Raw genomic sequence first — 19,956 nt, forward strand, 5'->3', positions numbered from 1 at the left:
AACAGGCCTCAGTCGGTCAGTCAACGAGTGTGAACGAGAGATGGAGAAGACTCAGTGAGCCATTAATCATTGGTCATTGAGAGAGTGAGGCCAAAGTTAGTTGGTCACTTAGTTGAAGACACGGACGTAAGGGCTTACCATGGAGTCAGAGGGCAACCCTGGACCTGCCATGAGGTAATACCATATTGACTCACAAAGAAGTCAGATGATATGGAGAAGAAGCAGTCACAAGGATGTATCACCAAGTTAGGCGTGACACATCTACAGTAAACACCAGATCAAAGGAATACGTCGTAATTACACTCAAAGTGTTGAAGGTACAGTCAAGTGAATCAGTGAGGGAAATATTTCGTATAAATTGTTAAATGTCCGGTCAAGAAGAATCCAAATTCATGCCTAGTTTCTTTCAGTTGCAATGTCATAATTTCATATTCTCATCTGTTTTATCGCAACAAGACTCACTATTTTTTGATATATTATTTAAAGAATATATATTGTTCTATCAAACGAATTCATAGTTTTATTTCATTGAAAGTAAAATATCTTAACCTCAAAATTAATGGGGAAACCGAACGCCAATCTCCTTTTCCCAGAACTTATATGGTATGTTGTCAAAAGTAAGCTTATTACCCCACACCCTAGAGATAGTCAAGTCTCATTCTATTATTGCTGCACTGAGTGGTAGCTGGCGCCCTTCAAATAACGTATGTGTAAGTAAGCAGGTAACAAGTAAGTGAGAGTACAAGGTCCAACGAGTGTGTATTTTATTTAATGAATGTTAATTTTCAGAATTTCCATTTTAAATGCAGATATTTCATATTTTTCAAGTTAAATGCAGATTTATATGTTTGTAAATTTAGTAAGAGAGTCAGGAAAGTCTCACTGTGAAATCTATGCAAGACTTTATAATCATAAAAATAAAAATAAAATAAGATGATAAGTTTAAGTTAGCTCACTGGACAAAAAATTAGTCAATGGAGGAGAAATCATTACAAGCATCATTTAATACCATGTAACTCTGCCTCTGGACTTGATAACCGCTTGGATTCGCTTCCACAAGGTTGTACAGGTACGTCGCATCCAGGCTAAACCAGTCGCTGAGGATTTGATTGCACAATTCCACCAAACTGCAGGGATGCTGATGTCGGTGTTTTACCCGCTGTTCCAACATGCTCCACAGATTTTTAATGAGGGTCAAGTCAGGTGATTTTGCAGGCCAATCGAGATGTAATAGCTGGGAGAGTGTTCATAAAAACAGTCACATATGCATCCAGCCCGATGAACTTTGCAGTTGTCATCTTGAAAAATAGGAGTATCAATAGTATACAGTACATATCATGCAAATGTTGACTTGATCATCCAGAATGTTTAAATAAACATGCTGGTTCATGTTAGTGGTCACCTCAGTGAGCAGGCCAAATCCATGATATGAAAAACACCCCAAAACATCACAGACCGCCCTCTGGCTTGAACCTGACCTGGCACACATCCAGGATGAAATGCTTCATTTGGCCTTTGGTGCACTCGATGATGTACATAATTGGAATACAGGCAAAAACATGATTCTCCAGACTACATTACATTGCGCCAGTCAGCTAACTGTCCACGTTCGATGATTTCTAGCCCATTGAAAAGGCGCAGCTTTATGTGCCTGTGTGAGCAATGGCCTCTTGCGAGGTGACCGACTACAAATGTTCATTGCAGGCAGTTCTAGATGCAATGTCCTCTCGCTAACAGGTTGGGATGGACCTTCATTCACTGACTGCTTTAATTCCAGTCGGGTCTGAAAGCGATTTTGATTCACAAGCTGTGAAACGCTTCTCCGGTCCCTCTCTGTCAGGATACTTTTCTGACCACAATTCTGATATCGTGTTTCATGTCAACGTGTAGTACACCACTGCTTGTAGACACGTTGAGTAGTCCGCTGTGAAACACCAAAAAATCCAGCAACTTCATGCACCATATGGCTATGGGCACAGCTAAACATGATTGCCCCTCTGTCACATTCTTACATCTACCCATGCTCACGTACACTGTCCGCTTGAAACATCAATGTCTCACTGATCGCTACTGCCTTATGCTCACGCACAGGCAGTGTGCGTGCAGTTGAGCGACTCGTTCGCTGCACCATCTGTACAGGCTTAACGATCCATCTGTGTGCACACACCAGGGTGGATAACTTTTTACCCTGTGAGCTTATTTTAAAGTAGAACTTGATTTTCATGACTGCATTGTACTGTAAGTAAAAGTTTATTTTGTGTACAATGCTGTCATGAAACTAGAAAACCAAGCAGCTAAAATAAGTCTTCACATCTCCCTAGAAAAAAAAAATTATGACAAACAACAAACACTCACATAAATACATAAATACCTCAAAGTACAAGAACCAAAGATTGAAATAGTAAAAGAATTCAAATATCTCAGAGAATGGATTAGTTGGAATGCTGTGGAATGCAAAGCAATGGAATCCAGGAAATATAAACTTGAACTGGCCTTCCAACTAACAAAAGATACATACAACAAGAAATCCTTCATCATTTTCTTCTTCTTCATGTGCCATGTCCTCGCAGAACGTTGGCGATCAGTAGCATGATCTGTTGTTTGTTCATAGCTTTTCTGAACAGAGTAAGCTTTGTCACCCCAAACCACTGGCTCAAGTTGCCGAGCCATGATGTCCTACTTCTCCCCGGACCACGTTTTCCATTCATTTTCCCTTGGAGTATTACTTGCAGAAGGTGGTATTTACAGTTCCGCGTCATATGACCAAAGTATTCTAGCTTCCTTCTTTTGATGGTAGTGAGAATTTCTGGTTCTTTGTTCATACGGTGAAAAACGTCTATATTGGTCATTTTAGCTGTCCAGGGTATCTTCGGCACCCTTTGGTACGTCCACATTTCAGATGCTTGCAACTTCTTGCACATGGTCTCAGTTAGTGTCCATGACTCAACGCCGTATAACAGAATGCTGAAAATGTAGCACCGGACTAGTCGTGTCCGTAGTGAAATGGAAAGGTTACGGCTTGTCAAAAGTTTTCTAAGTCTCTGAAAAGAAATTCTGGCCTGCTCAATTCTGCATCGGATCTCATGAGTAAGGTCCCAGTCATCACTGATGTGACATCCCAGGTATTTAAATGTTGCCACTCTCGCGATCTGTTCCTTTGCTGTTGTGAGATTACCTCGAATGCCATCTTCTTTCCTACTTATAACCATCCACTTGGTCTTCATTACATTAATCTTCAAGCCCATTGTGCTGCTGGCTTCAGTGACAGCATTAAGTAGTTCCTGTAGATCCTGGATGGTTGCAAGTAGAACAGTGTCATCGGCGTACCTGATGTTATTTATGATGAAACCTTAACCACAATTCCTTGAGTCTTTCCGTAAAGAGCACTGCGCGCAGCAGAAACACTAAACATTCATTTCAAAGGCCAGATGGAGAAACTTTAGCTAAAAGAAAGAAAAATAATAAGAAAGATCATAGGACCAAAATAAGATAGTACACATCAAGATTGAAACACACTACAAGAAAATTGAAAAACTCTCATATACTAATCGAAAAAGGATACATTTTTACGGTCATCTTCTCAGAATGAACTCTAATAGATTAAGCAAACAAATCTTTGACTTCTTCCTTAACAGCAAAACAAAACCTAACTGGTTTAAAGAAACTGAAAAAGACCTACACTATGCGATCAAAAGTATCCAGACACCCCCAAAAGTATACGTTTTTCATCTTAGGTGCCACCTACTGCCAGGTACTCCATAGCAGCGACCTCGGTAGTCATTTGATATTGTGAGAGAGCAGAATGGGGCGCTCTGTGGAACTCACGGACTTCGAACGTGGTCAAGCGATTGGGTGTCACTTGTATCAGAAGTCTGTACGCAAGATTTCCACACTCCTATACATCCCTAGGTACACTGTGTCTGATGTGATAGTGAAGTGGAAACATGAAGGGCCACATACAGCACGAAAGCATACAGGCTGACCTCGTCTGTTGACTGACAGAAACCGCCGACAGTTGAAGAGGGTCGTCAAGTGTAATAGGCAGGTATCTATCCAGACCATCACACAGGAATTCCAAACTGCATCAGGATCCACTCCAAGTACTATGACAGTTCGGTGGGAGGTGAGAAAACTTGGATTTCATGGTCGAGCGGCTGCCCATAAGCCACATGTCACGCAGGTCAATGACAAACGACGCCTTGCTTGGTGTAAGGAGCGTAAACATTCGATGACTGAACAGTGGATAAACGTTTTGTGGAGTGACAAATAACGGTACACAATGTGGCGATCCGATGGCAGGACGTATGGCGAAAGCCCAGTGAATGACATCTGCCAGCGTGTGTAGTGCCAACAGTAAAATTCCGAGGCGGTCGTGTTATGATGTGGCCGTGCTTTTCATGGAGGGGGCTTGCACCCCTTGTTGTTTTGCGTGGCACTATCACAGCACAGGCCTACACTGATGTTTTAAGCATCTTGCTTCCCACTGTTGAAGAGCACTTCAGGGATGGCGATTGCATCTTTAACACGATCGAGCACCTGTTCATAATGCACGGCCTGTGGCGGAGTGGTTACATGACAATAACATCCCTGAAATGGACTGGCCTGCACAAAGTCCCGACCTGAATCCTATAGAACACCTTTGGGATGTTTTGGAACGCTGACTTCGTGCCAGGCCTCACCGACCGACACCGCTACCTCTCCTCAGAGGAGCGCTCCGTGAAGAATGGGCTGCCATTCCCCAAGCAACCTTCCAGCATCTGATTGAACGTATGCCTGCAAGAGTGGAAGCTGTCATCAAGGCTAAGGGCGGGCCAACACCATACTGAATTCCAGCATTACCGATGGAGGGCGCCATGAACTTGCACGTCATGTTCAGCCAGGTGTCCGGATACTTTTGATCACATAGTGTAGTAGAATTAAAAATTACAGAAAATTCACTATTCACTGAAGAGCTAAAGTAATAACTAAAGACGAAAATATAAGGTTCCACAACAAATCTACATTAAAAACCAAACCTATTATGTTGAAAGATTGGAGGAAACAAAGACCAGAAAGAATGAAGAAATACTGGGCACTAAGAAAAGAACAACACACAGAGAAATGATTGATTCAACGTACCCCAAAAAGGGTGAAACGAAAGAAGAAGAAGAAGCAGAAGTCAAGAAAATGAAATATTAACTGAACTGGCCCACAATGGGCGACTAGCGCACACTCTACCATTGTCATAGCGGTAGTGTAGCTTATATCCTTTCCAAGAGAACAAATATGACCTAGGCCACCATACCTAACTTTTGTAATGTATTATAATATGTACTGAACATGACCTAATACACTGAAAGTTTATTTCGAGAACATGACCAGGGTCTTCCAGAGTTATCTAAGAGATATGACTCACCTGATGGATTAGTATTGAAGAATTTCATGGTGGCCCGTGTAATACTCTCAAACATCTTGTTGTGCAGTTGAATGGAGGCATGCATACAAGCATGGAAGAAGACCAAGAGTTGTGATATGGCTGCCACCACTGTAGCCACAATAAGTCCAGTGTAGATATCGATATACATTGAGTCTTCGAGACCGTACCACCATCCATGGTCGCTTGTTGTATCGTTAGTCAGAATACTAAATCTCTCCAGTTCTTCTGAATTAGTCCTAAAAGAGGTAGAAAACATTGTTCATGTGAGTGACAAAATTTTTTGTGATCATTTATCTGATCTATCTAATCACAATTCTTGACACTCCTCTGTACATGTAAACTATAGCCTATATTACAAGATATTAGAATCATTCTGTATTGACGATTTTCACTTTACAAAGGAAATTTAATATGTCCTCCTATTCAATACATAAACATCTCCATCATTATGGAGTAATAATAGTCATACATGTTTCAACTCGTTTCAACCATCTTCAGTGAAAAAAAAAGTTATAGTTTTTTACATAATTGATGCTAAAAAATGTGTTAAAACATAATGAAGGAAAGAATGAAAACAAATGAGACATGATGGAATTAATAAGTCATTATATCGAAGTTGTGGACCTCTTAGTCTAAAACCTGCAGTGTGTTATAAATTGAAAATGAGGATAAATTCACTGTGCTAAAATTTAAAATGAGAACATGACTGCTAAATTTGAGAAGGTCAGGCCATTCGAGAAGGCAACTATTTAATAAATTTGAACTTCATTGGCAGTTTCCACTATGAGTCACATACATTTTACCTGGCACTTCTTTTCTTCTCAAACATAGTTTCTCAAGTTTTCGCTGCCCTCTTCACTATCTGTGATGGTGACTCAATGAAGACAGATTGTCATTTTAAATTTTAGCACAGTGAATTCGTCCTCGTCACTGCCCGTTTTAGACTAAAAGGTCCACAACCTCACCATAATCACTTGTTGTTTTAATTCTCTCATGTCTCATTTGCTTTCATTCTTTTCTTCATTACGTTTTAACACATGTTTTAGCATCAATTATCTAAGAATAACTATTTTTTCATTGAAGACGGCTCAAATCAGTTGAAACATGTATGATTATTATTACTCCACCTAACGATGGAGATGCATATGTATTGAATAGGAAGATATATTAAATCTCCTTTGTAAAGTAGAGTTGATATGTCACTATGAACACCACTGGAGTTATTAACGGTGGTTGAGGACTCAATGTCGTTCACTGCTACATGTGGGTGGAGCAATGAGCTTAATGCATACCTGCCAATTTTACAAAACCAAAACTCAGGAGATTTTGATATGAAAATCAGGAAAAATCAGGAGATACTATTGGTCAAAACTGCTTATTCTACATGTCTTGTGCAATACAGGAGTACTATGATATATAGCACTTACTGTCTCAAAACCCAACTGTTGCTATACAAGGCCAAAAATTACACATCTCTATTCTCTCACAGGAAGTATGTGAGTGAGATGATCAGACTCTGATAAGCCTTCCGAAAATAGTATAAACTAATGCTCTACATGTGTGAATCAGTCATGTGCTTAGATGCCATTACTTAGCAAATGCATAGATAAATATATTGCATCATGTGGCTGCAGAATATGCGAAGTGCAATGCTATTTTTATCAGGTAATAAAATAAAATTCACCAGAAATATCTCCAAATGGCTCCTAAAATATCTAGAAAAGTCATTAGTCACTATCTTTGAAATTCTGTCAATAAATTACTAAAATAGACTCCAAATCTAGCAACTAGTCTCTAGAATCGACTAGACTGATGTGAACAAACACAAACATAGCACGCGAGAACGAGAGATTTACAATTGATATACACGTCACGATATACAGGTTTCAATAAACATCGCACATTCGCGTGCATTTCTCGTATTATTAAAGGTCGATATTTTATTTCAAAGCTGGCAATGAGCGAAGGACTTCCAGCAACCGGCATACAAAGTTGAAATGGCGGGATATGAAAACAAATGTTTGGAGTCCACCAAAAAATAAGCTAAAATCGGGAGAAATAATAGAATAATCAAGAGGTGAGAAAAACTTAAAAATTGGGAGGCTCCCGCCTAAATCGGGAAAGTTGGCAGATATGTTAACGAATTCCAATATGGAATGATTATTGGTTTCCACTTCAGTAAACAAGCAACCAGGGATATTTCAGCCCTTTTCAATTTGTACAAGTTGAAGTGGAAATGGGAAGCCACAACCACATCTGTTGTAGGCTACGAGGCATTGAAGAAGGCAGTGCAGGAAAATTGCATGATATCATGTGACTATTACCTGTGAATTCCAAACTTCCACTAATTGTACATGTGACAGCTGGTGTGCTTTATTCTAAAATGTTTAAATTCTTGGCATCATTATGTTTTTAAAATGTTTAAGATCAAGTAGTGAATTTACGAACATACTATTTTGCAATGTGTGGATTTTGCTGCGCCTTACTTCCTGTTGCAACATACTTATGATTTTTGCTAGAAACTCTTAAAATAAATTGGCATCAGCAAGAAAAGATTAATTTAAATGGTCAAAATAAAACTAATTATTATTGGTTAATGGTGTTCGAGACCAATCTTTCACTCTCACAATTTTAATGCAGTAATTTCCTGTATCCCTGATGATGATGATGATGATGATGATGATGATAATGATGATTGTGTTTGTTGTTTAAAGGGGCATAACATCTAGGTCATCAGCCCCTAATGGTACGAAATAAGACGAAATGTAATGACATTTTAAAAGTCCAAAAATCATCCACCAACCACAATTCAAAATGGATGATGAAGAATAAATGGATAAATATGAATTTAAAATAATCAGTGGATCCAACTCACGATGTTAAAAAAAATAATTCCAAAATCGATCCAATGACTAGGATTTGTTTCTTTCCTTTTTTTTTGCTAGTTGCTTTACGTCGCACTGACACAGATAGGTCTTATGGCGATGGTGGGACAGGAAAGGGCTAGGAGTGGGAAGGAAGCAGCTGTGGCCTTAATTAAGGTACAGCCCCAGCATTTGCCTGCTGTGAAAATGGGAAACCATGGAAAACCATTTTCAGGGCTACCGACAGTGGGGTTCGAACCTACTATCTCCCGAATACCGGATACTGGCCGCACTTAAGCGACTGCAGCCATCGAGCTCGGTGACTAGGATTTAACAAGACGACTACAATGATTATGAACTTAAAACATACAGTGGATCCGACCAGCAAACTATCTTAACACAATGACGACTGGCCCCAGAGATATCCGTAGTACTGCGGCCAGCGGTTGTTGAGGGCCCCGGAGAGCTCCATTTTTTACATGCGGGCATCGTTTGTAGCTTGTTGTGCTATCTGTTGGCTATAATTTTATCTACTTCGTATATACATGGGTGTTTTTATGCACCGAGAATCATTGTACGACAAGTATTTCAACATTTAAATACAGATTCATTATCTGATGTGCCACACGGGTGATGAGCCCTGATAATTCTCGTACTTTCTCAGCTGATAGTAACTGACAGCTGACAGTAGGCTACGAGAATTCTCGCTTTTATGCACCTTGTATTTCCTTGACTACTGATTAAATTGTGGGAGAGATGAGTTCCAAACAGTGTAGTCACAGAATATAAATTATCGCTGCATCGTTCTTTCTTAAACTTCGTGTATTTAACAAAATAATTTCAGATATGTAGAGCTATTCCCTGAAGCTCCAGTGCAAATGTAAACATGGCATGGCACATTCAGTTACCAATGGCTACCGATAATTGTGATCGATTGGGTACAGACCGGTTATAATAGGTATCGAGTGACAGTGAATTAGATATTTCTAATGATTAATGGCTAAAACTAAATGGGGAGTAGCCGTAAAGAGAAATGCTTGCATACTTGAAAACAATTAGTATACGAATGACACAAATACGGCATGTCCTGATGTCCTGGACCACACCTGCTCTCTGAGACTCAAATCCGAAAGGACACCTCGCTACCGCACATCCCTAGAGGGAAACAGGAACCCCCTGTGGGTGGGGGGTGCAGACAAAGAATACATCCACGGTATCCCATGCCTGCCATTAGAGGCGACTAAAAGGGGTGACCAAGGGATGATTGAATTAGAACCATGAAACTACTTTTGATTAGTATCATCATGGGGGGAACACCATGGTTCACCTTTACTTGTGAGTATCACTAGGAGTGGTTCACTGTGGGTTTACAGTACTTGTGATTAGTACCGCCATATGCGGAACACCACGGGCTTATGTCGCCTGTGATTAGCACCTACTATATGGCGATCACCACAGCAATACCAGTGCCCGTGATTAGTAGGGAACACCATGGGTTTGCGTTGCCTATGAGTGGTGCCATTATGTGAGGAACACCATAGGTTACCTGTGTGATGTTCAGTACTTGTGAATAGTACCATAATGTATGGAACACCCTATGCTAATTTTGATTAGTACTGCAACATCAGAAATACAGTAAAACCTCCTTAAGACATTTCTGTGGGGGACAAGGAAAAAGAACGTATTACGCGAGAAACTTATTACTGAATACCTGAATAATATTTATCGAGCAGGGATATGGAAACACTAGATACAATTTTTTCGGACATAATGGGATTTTACGACGTATATCCGTGGGTACAGTGAAAACTCTATGAGAAATAGTATTAAAAGGTGCGAAAAACACGAGAACAAATATGAAAACTTATTCCGCTGGGGCTTATAAATTAATGGCGCACTGAAAAGTGTTTAAATACCAAAGAACAAATTATAAGTGAGGTATTTTTATATAGATTCAATACGATGAGAATTGGGACTTCAAATTTATGACGTGCTGAGCGGGAAAATGTGTTATAAGGAACGCACTGATGAGGTTTCACCATGGTTCTACTTTACTAGTAATAAGTACCATTATGAGGGGCCGTTGACCTGGAGTTTGGACCCCTTTCGTCAGCAAGTATCATCGATGCAGGATTGTGCTTTGGAAGTATTCCCTTGGTCAGTAATACTATTGTTCTAACACACTGACGATGGGCTCCAAACGGAGGCTGCTACCCCATGTAGACCAAATAGTTCAAAGCCTCCAAGTACGAAAATACAGTGTTTCACTCAAACTACTGTTCCTCGAAATGTATTCAAGGTATCGACCTCAAAATTGGAACATGGACTCACTAGGTTGCTCTTGTATAAAGCATGTGTTCTACGAAAAACAGCAACCATCTTCTCTCGCCTGGTGCAGTTTGCTTCTTTCTCGGCTGCACGATTTCTCTGAGGTACTTGAAGCTGTCAACTCTTTCTATCTTACCATGCTCTGTCTTAAGTGATGAGGGGCTGTTTTGATATTTGGTCATATATTTTGTTTTTTCAAAGGAATTTTGGAGTCCTGCTTTAATATATTTACCTGCTCTATAGCTGTGTTAGTGTTTCTAAACAGGATCGCAATGTCATCTGTGAATGCAAGGCAGTTGATCTTGATGCCATTTTTTGATCCTCCAATATATACTTGGTTTCTTTTATTTATTTTTTTAAAGTGTTGATCTTATTAAAGAACTAAATTGAATGGGTGCTCGCAAAAACAGGCTAACCAACAAATTTGGAAAAAAATGAGTTATATGCTGCCATCCATTGTGGAATGTTCAAAGTATCTTCTGTGAGTTGGGCTAACATGAGGTAATCCTGTGTGATGAGATATAACACTTTGAATTTTATGCCATTTTATTTAGACCAATTTTATTACTGTTCAACCAAAATTTTATGTACTGATCATTTTTATAATATTTCTCTTTACTCTTTGATATGGTGTATTAGGATAATACTTCTTTAAATTGTAAAACAAAAGATTGTGTGATATTGTTTTGTTCTTTGATCTGACCACGGAGGAAGAGAATGATTGAGACTTCCCGAAACATGTTTGGTTTAATAAATAGTTTTTCTTTCATTTAATGAGTGTATTGATCAAGGCGGATTCAAATAAACTATTTTAAATAGATATATTATACAATTTTCGGGCTAACAGACGGTTACGGAGGAGGCCATAAAGATGGCGTTGCTGTATATGTAGCTAAACAAAACCTTATTCCCATGTATACTAGAGGCTGTGGGTGTTTCTTGTGTTTTTTTGCCATGTGAATGGATGGATTTAGTAAAAAGAGCTAGGTAAGAAAGCCATTTCAAGTAGTAAAAATGACAAGTGATAAGTTTGTGAGCACTCAACCTTTGCTAGAAAAAGTAAACAAGAGAATGGTATCTGTAAATAAGCAAAGAGTACTAATTAGTAAAGTTTCAGGCATATTATTTAAGAAAGATGTACCATTTAAGTATTTTTAAAATATTTATATGGTATTGTTGAGGAAGAGAATTCTGTTGACCTTCACAAAAGGAACATTAATGGTGGTTGGCCATCACTTGCTTGTGTTCAGCTGTCACTGCAGTACAGTGTTACAAGGCCAATAAAGCCAGCAAAGCTTAAGGACTTGCTTGAGCTACTTGAATATGACCCTGCAAGATATCACCAATATTACAGAGAACTGACAGTTGACAATGGCCAAGAAGTGACTGAGGAATCATTTTCCAATGCATTAGAATATGAACCATATGACTGATGATTGTCCCATGAGGGAAGGTTATGTCATATTTCAAAATAAGTCTGAAGCATCTTTATGTCAAAAAAAAAACCCCACGACACTTACGCCCTTGAAAGGGCTCTGGCCTGCCCGAAGGCCTGAAGATTATGAGGGGCCGTGTGGTCAGCACAACGCATCCTCTCAGCCGTTATTCTGGGTTTTCGAGACCGGGGCCGCTATCTCACCATCAGATAGCTCCTCAATTCTAATCACGTAGGCTAAGTGGACCTCGAACCAGAAAAATCCCTGACCTCCGGGCGAGAGGCAGGCACGATATGGCTACACCACAGGGGCCAGCATCTTTATGTCTAGTTCGATGTATAAAATACCTTTTTTATATTGTATGATCATAAAATAAAGTTTGGTTACGAATCTATTAACTATTAACTATAGCTAGGTCAACGCATCAGGTAGCAGGTAGGGACCCTCTTCAGAGGTAGCCCTACCCAGGGAGTGGCACCCCTGCCTGTGTGAGTCCCAGGGCTCTGAACTTTGGAGCGTGGGTTGGCGACCACGGGGCCCTCAGCTGAGTCCTGGCATTGCTTCCACTTACTTGTGCCAGGCTCCTCACTTTTATCTATCCTATCCGACCTCCCTTGGTCAACTCTTGTTCTTTTCTGACCCCGACGCTATTAGGTTTGCGAGGGCTAGGGAGTCTTTCATTTTCACGCCCTTCGTGGCCCTTGTCTTCCTTTGGCCGATAACTTCATTTTTCGAAGTGTCGGACCCCTTCCATTTTTTTCTCTCTGATTAGTGTTATATAGAGGATGGTTGCCTAGTTGTACTTCCTCTTAAAACAATAATCACCACCACCACCACTGGCCCGGTGTGTAACATCTGGTAAGGGTCCCAACTCAGGGTTACGAGTGAAGACCTCAACGGAATCTTTAACGGAGAAGATGGACTTCGGAACGGTGGAGATTGCGGAAGAGGCAGCCCTGTACTTGGGGATTAATACGAGTACAGCCTGCTGCCTTGCAGGTTGATAGGGGACTATCAAAGGCTAAGGGAGAAAACCCCGACAGAAATATCCTCTCTCGCCTTAATTGGCTCTTAAAGGCCACTCTTTTGTCCTTGAGTTGGGAAACTGACTTTAAAGGCGGAGGAACCACAAAGGTGGTCAACGGCATAAGGATGTAGAACGCACTGGACAACGACTACATTAAAGGCCTGATGGCAAGTCCTAGTAATCATTATGGCTATGCTCATGACGAAATTATCATCATCCGGAGTAAGTTCCTCAGTCGGATCTCCGGGAGGAACAGTAGTGAGTACAGGCATGAAGAAAATCAAGTGGCAAGAAAAAATTAAAGTGGCAACCTGGAATGTGAGAACAATGAGCCAAGGAGGAAAAATACATAATACGATTAAAGAAATGGATAGGATGGAGTTAGATATACTTGGAGTTAGTGAGATGCGATGGCCGAATACGGGAGATGTTTCCATAAATAAACATAGAGTGCTATATTCAGGTAGAGCTGATGGAACGTATGAACATGGAGTCGGTGTAATACTTTCAGCGGAAGTAGCAAGGTGTCTCAAAAGTTTCACACCCGTATCAGCCAGAGTAATAATGTTACAGCTGAGTGCTAGGCCTATTGACATAAACATAATACAAGTGTATGCGCCTACAATGGACAAGGAAGATGAAGAGGTAGAAGAATTCTACGAAAGTATAAATGGGATTTTGAAAAACCTTAACAAACATGATCTGACAATTGTGATGGGAGATTTCAATGCGAAAGTGGGGGAAGGTAGGACATCAGACATTGTAGGACCGTTTGGACTAGGAGAGAGGAATTCCAGAGGGGAAAGTTTTGCGATGTCAAATGATTTAGTGATCATGAACACTTGGTTTAAACTCCCACCTAGAAGACTATATACATCGAAGTCTCCAATGGACAAACCCGGGAAATGTGTGAGAAACCAGATTGATTTCATATTGGTAAATAAACGTTTCAGGAACAGTTGCACCGCAGTGAAAACCTACCCTGGTGCAGATGTCAACTCAGATCACACACCACTTGTTGGAATTTTCAAAGTCAAAATGAAGAAAGTGAAGAGGAAGAACAGGCAAAACTACAATTTGAGGAAAATCAAAGACCCAATAATGAAAGAGAACATGCAAGTAGAACTTAACTTGAAGATTATCACAGAGGAAAACATCACCAGCAATAATGTCAAATTAGAATTAACTAAAGTACAAAACGCCGTTCAGCAAATAAAAGAGAAGTACATGAAACCAGAGGAGAAAAAGAGAAAGTCATGGATGACAGATGAAATACTGAACCTAATGGAGAAAAGAAGAGTCAATAAAGGAAAACCTGCAGAATACAGAAAGATAAATGCAGACATCAGAAGAAAGATCAGGGAGGCAAAAGAAAAAGAAAAAGTGGAGCAATGTGAAGAGATTGAGTTATATCAAAGTAGGTATGACAGCTTCAATGTACACAGGAAAGTAAGAGAAGTAACAGGGAAATACAGGAATGGCACTGGTGGAAAGTTAATAGATGAAGCCGGGAACTTGATGGTGGATTTAGAAGACAAGAAAAAGATCTGGAAAAAATATATAGAAGATTTATTTTATGACAAGAGATGTGCTTTTACACAAAATACAAATGAAATAAGTGGCACAGATATATTAGAAGAAGAAGTTCAAACAGCCATCAATCAGATGAAGGACGGAAAGGCAGTGGGACCAGATAAAATAGAAGCAGAGTTCTTAAAACTGATGATCATGTAAAATGGTTGACCAAAATTTTCAATCGAATTTATGTATCCGGGAATATTCCATCGGAATGGCTCAAATCAGAGTTCATCACCTTGCCAAAAAAGCAAAACGCAAACCAATGTGGAGATTACCGCACAATAAGCTTGACGAGTCATCTCTTGAAAGTGTTCTTGAGAGTGATACACAGAAGAATATACAGACTGTGTGAAGATCAGATAGCCCCTAATCAATTTGGGTTTATTAAAGCAGTAGGTACGAGAGAAGCCTTGTTCAGTGTGCAGGTCCTCTTTCAGAGATGTAGAGATGTAAATAAGAATGTATTTGCTTGTTTAATAGACTACCAGAAAGCCTCTGACTGTGTAAAACATGAAAAATTGATGGATATTTTGAGAAATATTGGAATGGAGGAAAGAGATCAGCGAATCATCAAGACGCTGTACTGGAATCAAACAGCGGTGTTGCGTGTTGAAGGAGAACACACCGAAGCAGTCAAAATCCTGAGAGGAGTGAGGCAAGGATGTATCTTGTCACCTATACTATTTAATTTGTATTCAGAATACATATTTAGAGAAGCCTTGGAAGATATAGAAGAAGGAATTTTGATAAATGGAGTGAGATTAAACAACATCCGGTATGCTGATGATACAATTGTATTTGCTGATACTATCCAAGTGCTACAATCACTAATGGATAGAATTGTAAGAGTCAGCATCCAATACGGGCTTGAAATAAACGCAAAGACAAACTCATGGTTATAAGTAAGGAAAATATTTCCGGAATAAACTTGGTTATAAATCAAAAGAGTAGAGAAAGGGTAAAACAATATACATACCTTGGAACCATAATAAATGAAGACTGGGATTGCTCACAAGAAGTCAAGGTACGCATTGGAAAAGCAAGAAGTGTGTTCCAGAAAATGAGTAATGTGTTTAAAAGCCACAATCTAACTTTAGGGACTAAAATCAGACTTCTGCACTGTTATGTATTTTCTGTCCTTATATGGACCTTAAATAAAAACATAGAGAAGAAGCTGGAGGCTTTTGAAACATGGCTTTATAGGCGGATCCTGAGAATATCTTGGACCCAGAGAATTACAAACGTGGAAGTAATGAGAAGGATGAACACAACACCTCAGTTGATCAAGATAGTGAAATGCCGAAAGCTGCAGTATCTGGGACATATAATGCGCAACACAGATAGATACAACCTACTCCAAAAAATACTCCAGGGGAAAATCAACAGCAAAAGAGGTCCTGGAAGAAGAAGAATATCTTGGCTTGACAATCTTAGAGGCTGGTGCAATACGTCATCAGTTGAACTGTTCCGCTCTGCCACAAACAAGACGAAAATAGCCATCATGATCGCCAACATCCGAAACGGATAGGCACCAAAAGAAGAAGAAGAAGGTCAACGCAGAAATCAATATCCTTCCATTTTTTATATTCCTATTTTTTCAAGCATTTTTCATTTTTAATACGGTTCCAATATATGGTATTGATAATTTAACGGTACTACATCAAGATAAAATAATGAAACAAATATTATTTTTATGGTATAGTTTTTATTTTTTGACATTTGCAAAAGCTGATTTATCTCTGTTCTGACAAAATGTTGGCTAGGCCGTTTTTGCGAGCACCCATTCAATTGTTCTCTTAGTCTTAGAAAAATACCTTTTCTTGAAGTTGTCGTCCCATAAGATTACATTCCCACCCCACGTAGGACCCCTTCCGCTTCTACATCCTTGTGTTTAGTTGTCGTTTTGTCATTGAGTTTTAATTTTATTTAAACTCTGTAAATCTTATTTTTGTTTAATTTATTCTTAATCTGCATAATGTTACAGTATAGTCAGTACCAAGACGGTGTTCAAAGCTCAGATACTTGCCATAAACTCCACCTTTGGCAGGTAAATGCTAAGCACAGCATTCGGTGATGGAAAGAGCGCCACCAGTAATCTGTGGAGGATTGCAGTGACAAATCATGCTCTTCCATGTCAGACAGAAGGGTCTGCGTATTGCAAAGGCCAGGCAAACAATTTATGCCAACCCGTGCACACAGTGAAATTTAGCAAATTTGGTGAATTTTCCTGTAATACTACAAAGTATTTTAACCACACTTAGTTCCACACCCATACTTTGTACTTGTCTCCAGAATCCAAACGATTTTAGTGATTTTTCAAAACATTCCTGTTTTTTTACCTACTCAGTGGATTTTAACTTGTGATACACCATAAATGTAGAGCCCTGCGCGGATATACAAAATAATATCCGCATCCGCACTGCCTTCATCCGCACCCGCAAAATGGTTATTCGCGGATAATTTCAATATTAAACTACAGTATATTACACCCAAGGTACTGAAATGGATAGTTCTGTTAACATAATACAATAGGCCTGACACCAGAACCCCTACAGTCGTAGGTTTATGAGGGATTTTCTCTTGTGACAACTACCGACGTATTGACCTTTGTTCCTTCCTTGCATTAATTGCAGGCAGGAGCCAGGTAGGCTTAGGTCAGATTTACGGCTTTTTGGCCTGAAGCCTCTTTATATCTATTCTCCCATTCCAATGTCAAGGGTTGCCTAACCACAAGCAAAAACAAGAGTATACTTAAGTGAAAATAAAAAACGTCATTATTTTTATTCTTTATTATTATTTTTCTCCAGATCACAGTAACCAAATACCCATTCGATCCATTGAATGAGAAAAATAACAATGTTCAACCTAAGCCACCAACTCCACAAACAGAAATTGACAAAACACACTACTAATAAAATAATAATACCATAAATAAATAATAATAAACAGAAATAGACAAAACAAACTACCAATAAAATTAATACTACCCGCAATAAATAATAATAGTAGTGATCATCCCAAACATACTCCTTAGACATGCCATGAAGCCCATCGGATACCCCGGAAACGCGACCCCTAAAGATAAGGTCACCACAGTAGTCATTCTCGGTACCTTCATGCCACGTCCATCGTCTCCCCTAAATACTCCTACTACTGTCCGGCCGCGACATCACCCCTGGTGAGAAGAAGGCCGCCCTCCCGATGATGACACGACCAGCCCTATCCGTGATGTCCTAATGAAGGCCTCACCAACCCTACCAGATGACAATGCTTTTTTTTTCCTCACCATTCCGTTGCGGCGATCCCCGTGAAACTGGAGCCGCTCTCCTCCCGTCTATCTCATATCTCCCTTCTTTGACTTATTTGGAGTGGGCCCGTCCCACCCCGTCTTTTTACGGGTATGTCCTGCCCTCCCTTACCCATCCTTCCTTACCAGCTCCCTCTATGCTTGAATAGCGAGACAAAAGCACCTGCTCTACTGTATACAACCCACTATCCATAATATTAATTATAGTAATAATAATAATATTAATAATAACAATTTATGTCATAATAATACCAACATATTCATAGTATTAATAATAATAATAATAACACAAACAATAATAATCATAATATCAATACTAATAATAATACTAATGACAATAATAATAATAATACTATAATAATAATAGGAGTAAAACTGTTAGCTGTATCAGTCACTGTCTCAAGGTTCTTAGCATACTCTTCACGTGTCCTATTTACTCAGCACTTTCGTCACAATCATTGTTCCATGACCTACTCCCGATCGATACCAAAACAGCAACATTCAGCATTTCCATTCCAACCCGCCATAACATAAACAAGGAGACCCTGTCTTCATGAAATCACATATCAATTACCCAACTCCACATGCTTAACAATGTACTCCACACCTATACTCTCCTTCCCATTCAATTTTATCATACTCTCTCCTTCCATTGCCTAAGCACTGCTTATTACTCACTCTTCCTCTCAACCTACATGCCTATTCCAATCACCTACCCTCTTGTCCACCCTCTAACTCACCCTCTTTCATTCTGCCCTCACAGGACTTTTTTACTGCACATAAATACCTGTTCAACTCACCCCCACTTTCACACTGCTTAATAATCCATCTCAGAATTGATTGCTCGTCCCCTCTTCCCAATAGTTTCTTATGCTCGGCACTCAATAATCTTTGCCTTATCTTACTCATTTCTTCACAATCACTTAATAAGTGAAAATCATCATTTACTGCCCCGCAAAGTATACACACAGTCTTGTCCCTCCCTCGCAGCCACCCCTTATTCCTATGCAATCCTAAGAGCCACCACATCATTCCATACCTTTTAGACTTGTCAATGAATCTAATATTCATCCCTGCTATCTCCTCTATTTTCGTCAAAACATTCAGCGAATTTCTCAGTCTACTTTCCCCCAATAATTTCTGCCTATTAATATCTCTAATCCTCCTCTCAAGGATCTTCATCCCTCTAGCTTCTGTCTTCGTCCATACCTCCCCCCACAGGTGTCCTAATCCTATCGTCTCCAAATATCCCTTAATTTTTCCTAGCCATCTGCCCTTATACATGCTCTTACTTTGCTGTTCATACGCTGCCTGTAAAACCCTCCCACCTTCCTGTCTTTTTAAATTCATCCAGTATCTAACTATTCTTTTCACACCCTCGGATTCTAAATCCTCCCCACACATTAATTCCGCCCCTGCATTTGCTGTGCACCTCGGCAAACCCATTACTATTTTACCAAAACTACTAATACTTCTTCTTAATTCCCCTCTTCTCTCATCCAACCCCCAAACTTAGGCGCCGTACAATACCCTCCCAAAAATAACCGATCTTAACACTAGCCTCAAGGTGTTATAACTAATACCCGGGTATTTGGCTATCAAGTTTCTGACTGAGGCTAGGGCTGCCAATCCTCTGTTTTTCATCCTTCTAATCTGATCTTTCCACATTCCTTTACAGTTAAAAATAACTCCTAAATATTCGTTAAAAATAACTCCTAAATATTCCAACTTCCTTACTTGTTCCAATCTTTCTCCCTGGAGTATTCATTTCCCTTCCATCTTTCTTCCTTTGTTTCCCTGAACTACTAATATTTTAGATTTATTACCATTAATTTTCAAGCCCCATTTCTTCGCAAACAGCGACACTGCATTTAAAGCTCTATTCATCCCCCCTGAAGTTAGAGTCATCAATATCACGTCATCAGCAAATATCAGTCCCGGTACCTCCAGGCCATTAATTACCGGCACAGCCCAGTTGTTTGCCCCATGCCCCTCCAGAA

General features: G+C 39.7%; 1 protein-coding gene across 4 annotated transcripts in view; it reads right to left on the minus strand.

Annotated features, from left to right (window-relative positions):
• The window catches only part of LOC136885551 (ATP-binding cassette subfamily C member 4), a 403,879-nt gene that overhangs the window by 79,838 nt on the left and 304,085 nt on the right, over positions 1 to 19,956 (minus strand). For all 4 annotated transcript variants that reach the window (XM_067158182.2, XM_067158180.2, XM_068230366.1 and 1 more), the window contains one exon: positions 5,396 to 5,652. In XM_067158182.2, the coding sequence (XP_067014283.1) occupies positions 5,396 to 5,652 (257 nt within the window). The remainder of the gene's footprint in view (positions 1 to 5,395; positions 5,653 to 19,956) is intronic.

The sequence above is a fragment of the Anabrus simplex genome, chromosome 14 (assembly GCF_040414725.1).
Source record: "Anabrus simplex isolate iqAnaSimp1 chromosome 14, ASM4041472v1, whole genome shotgun sequence".
Lineage (NCBI taxonomy): Eukaryota > Metazoa > Arthropoda > Insecta > Orthoptera > Tettigoniidae > Anabrus > Anabrus simplex.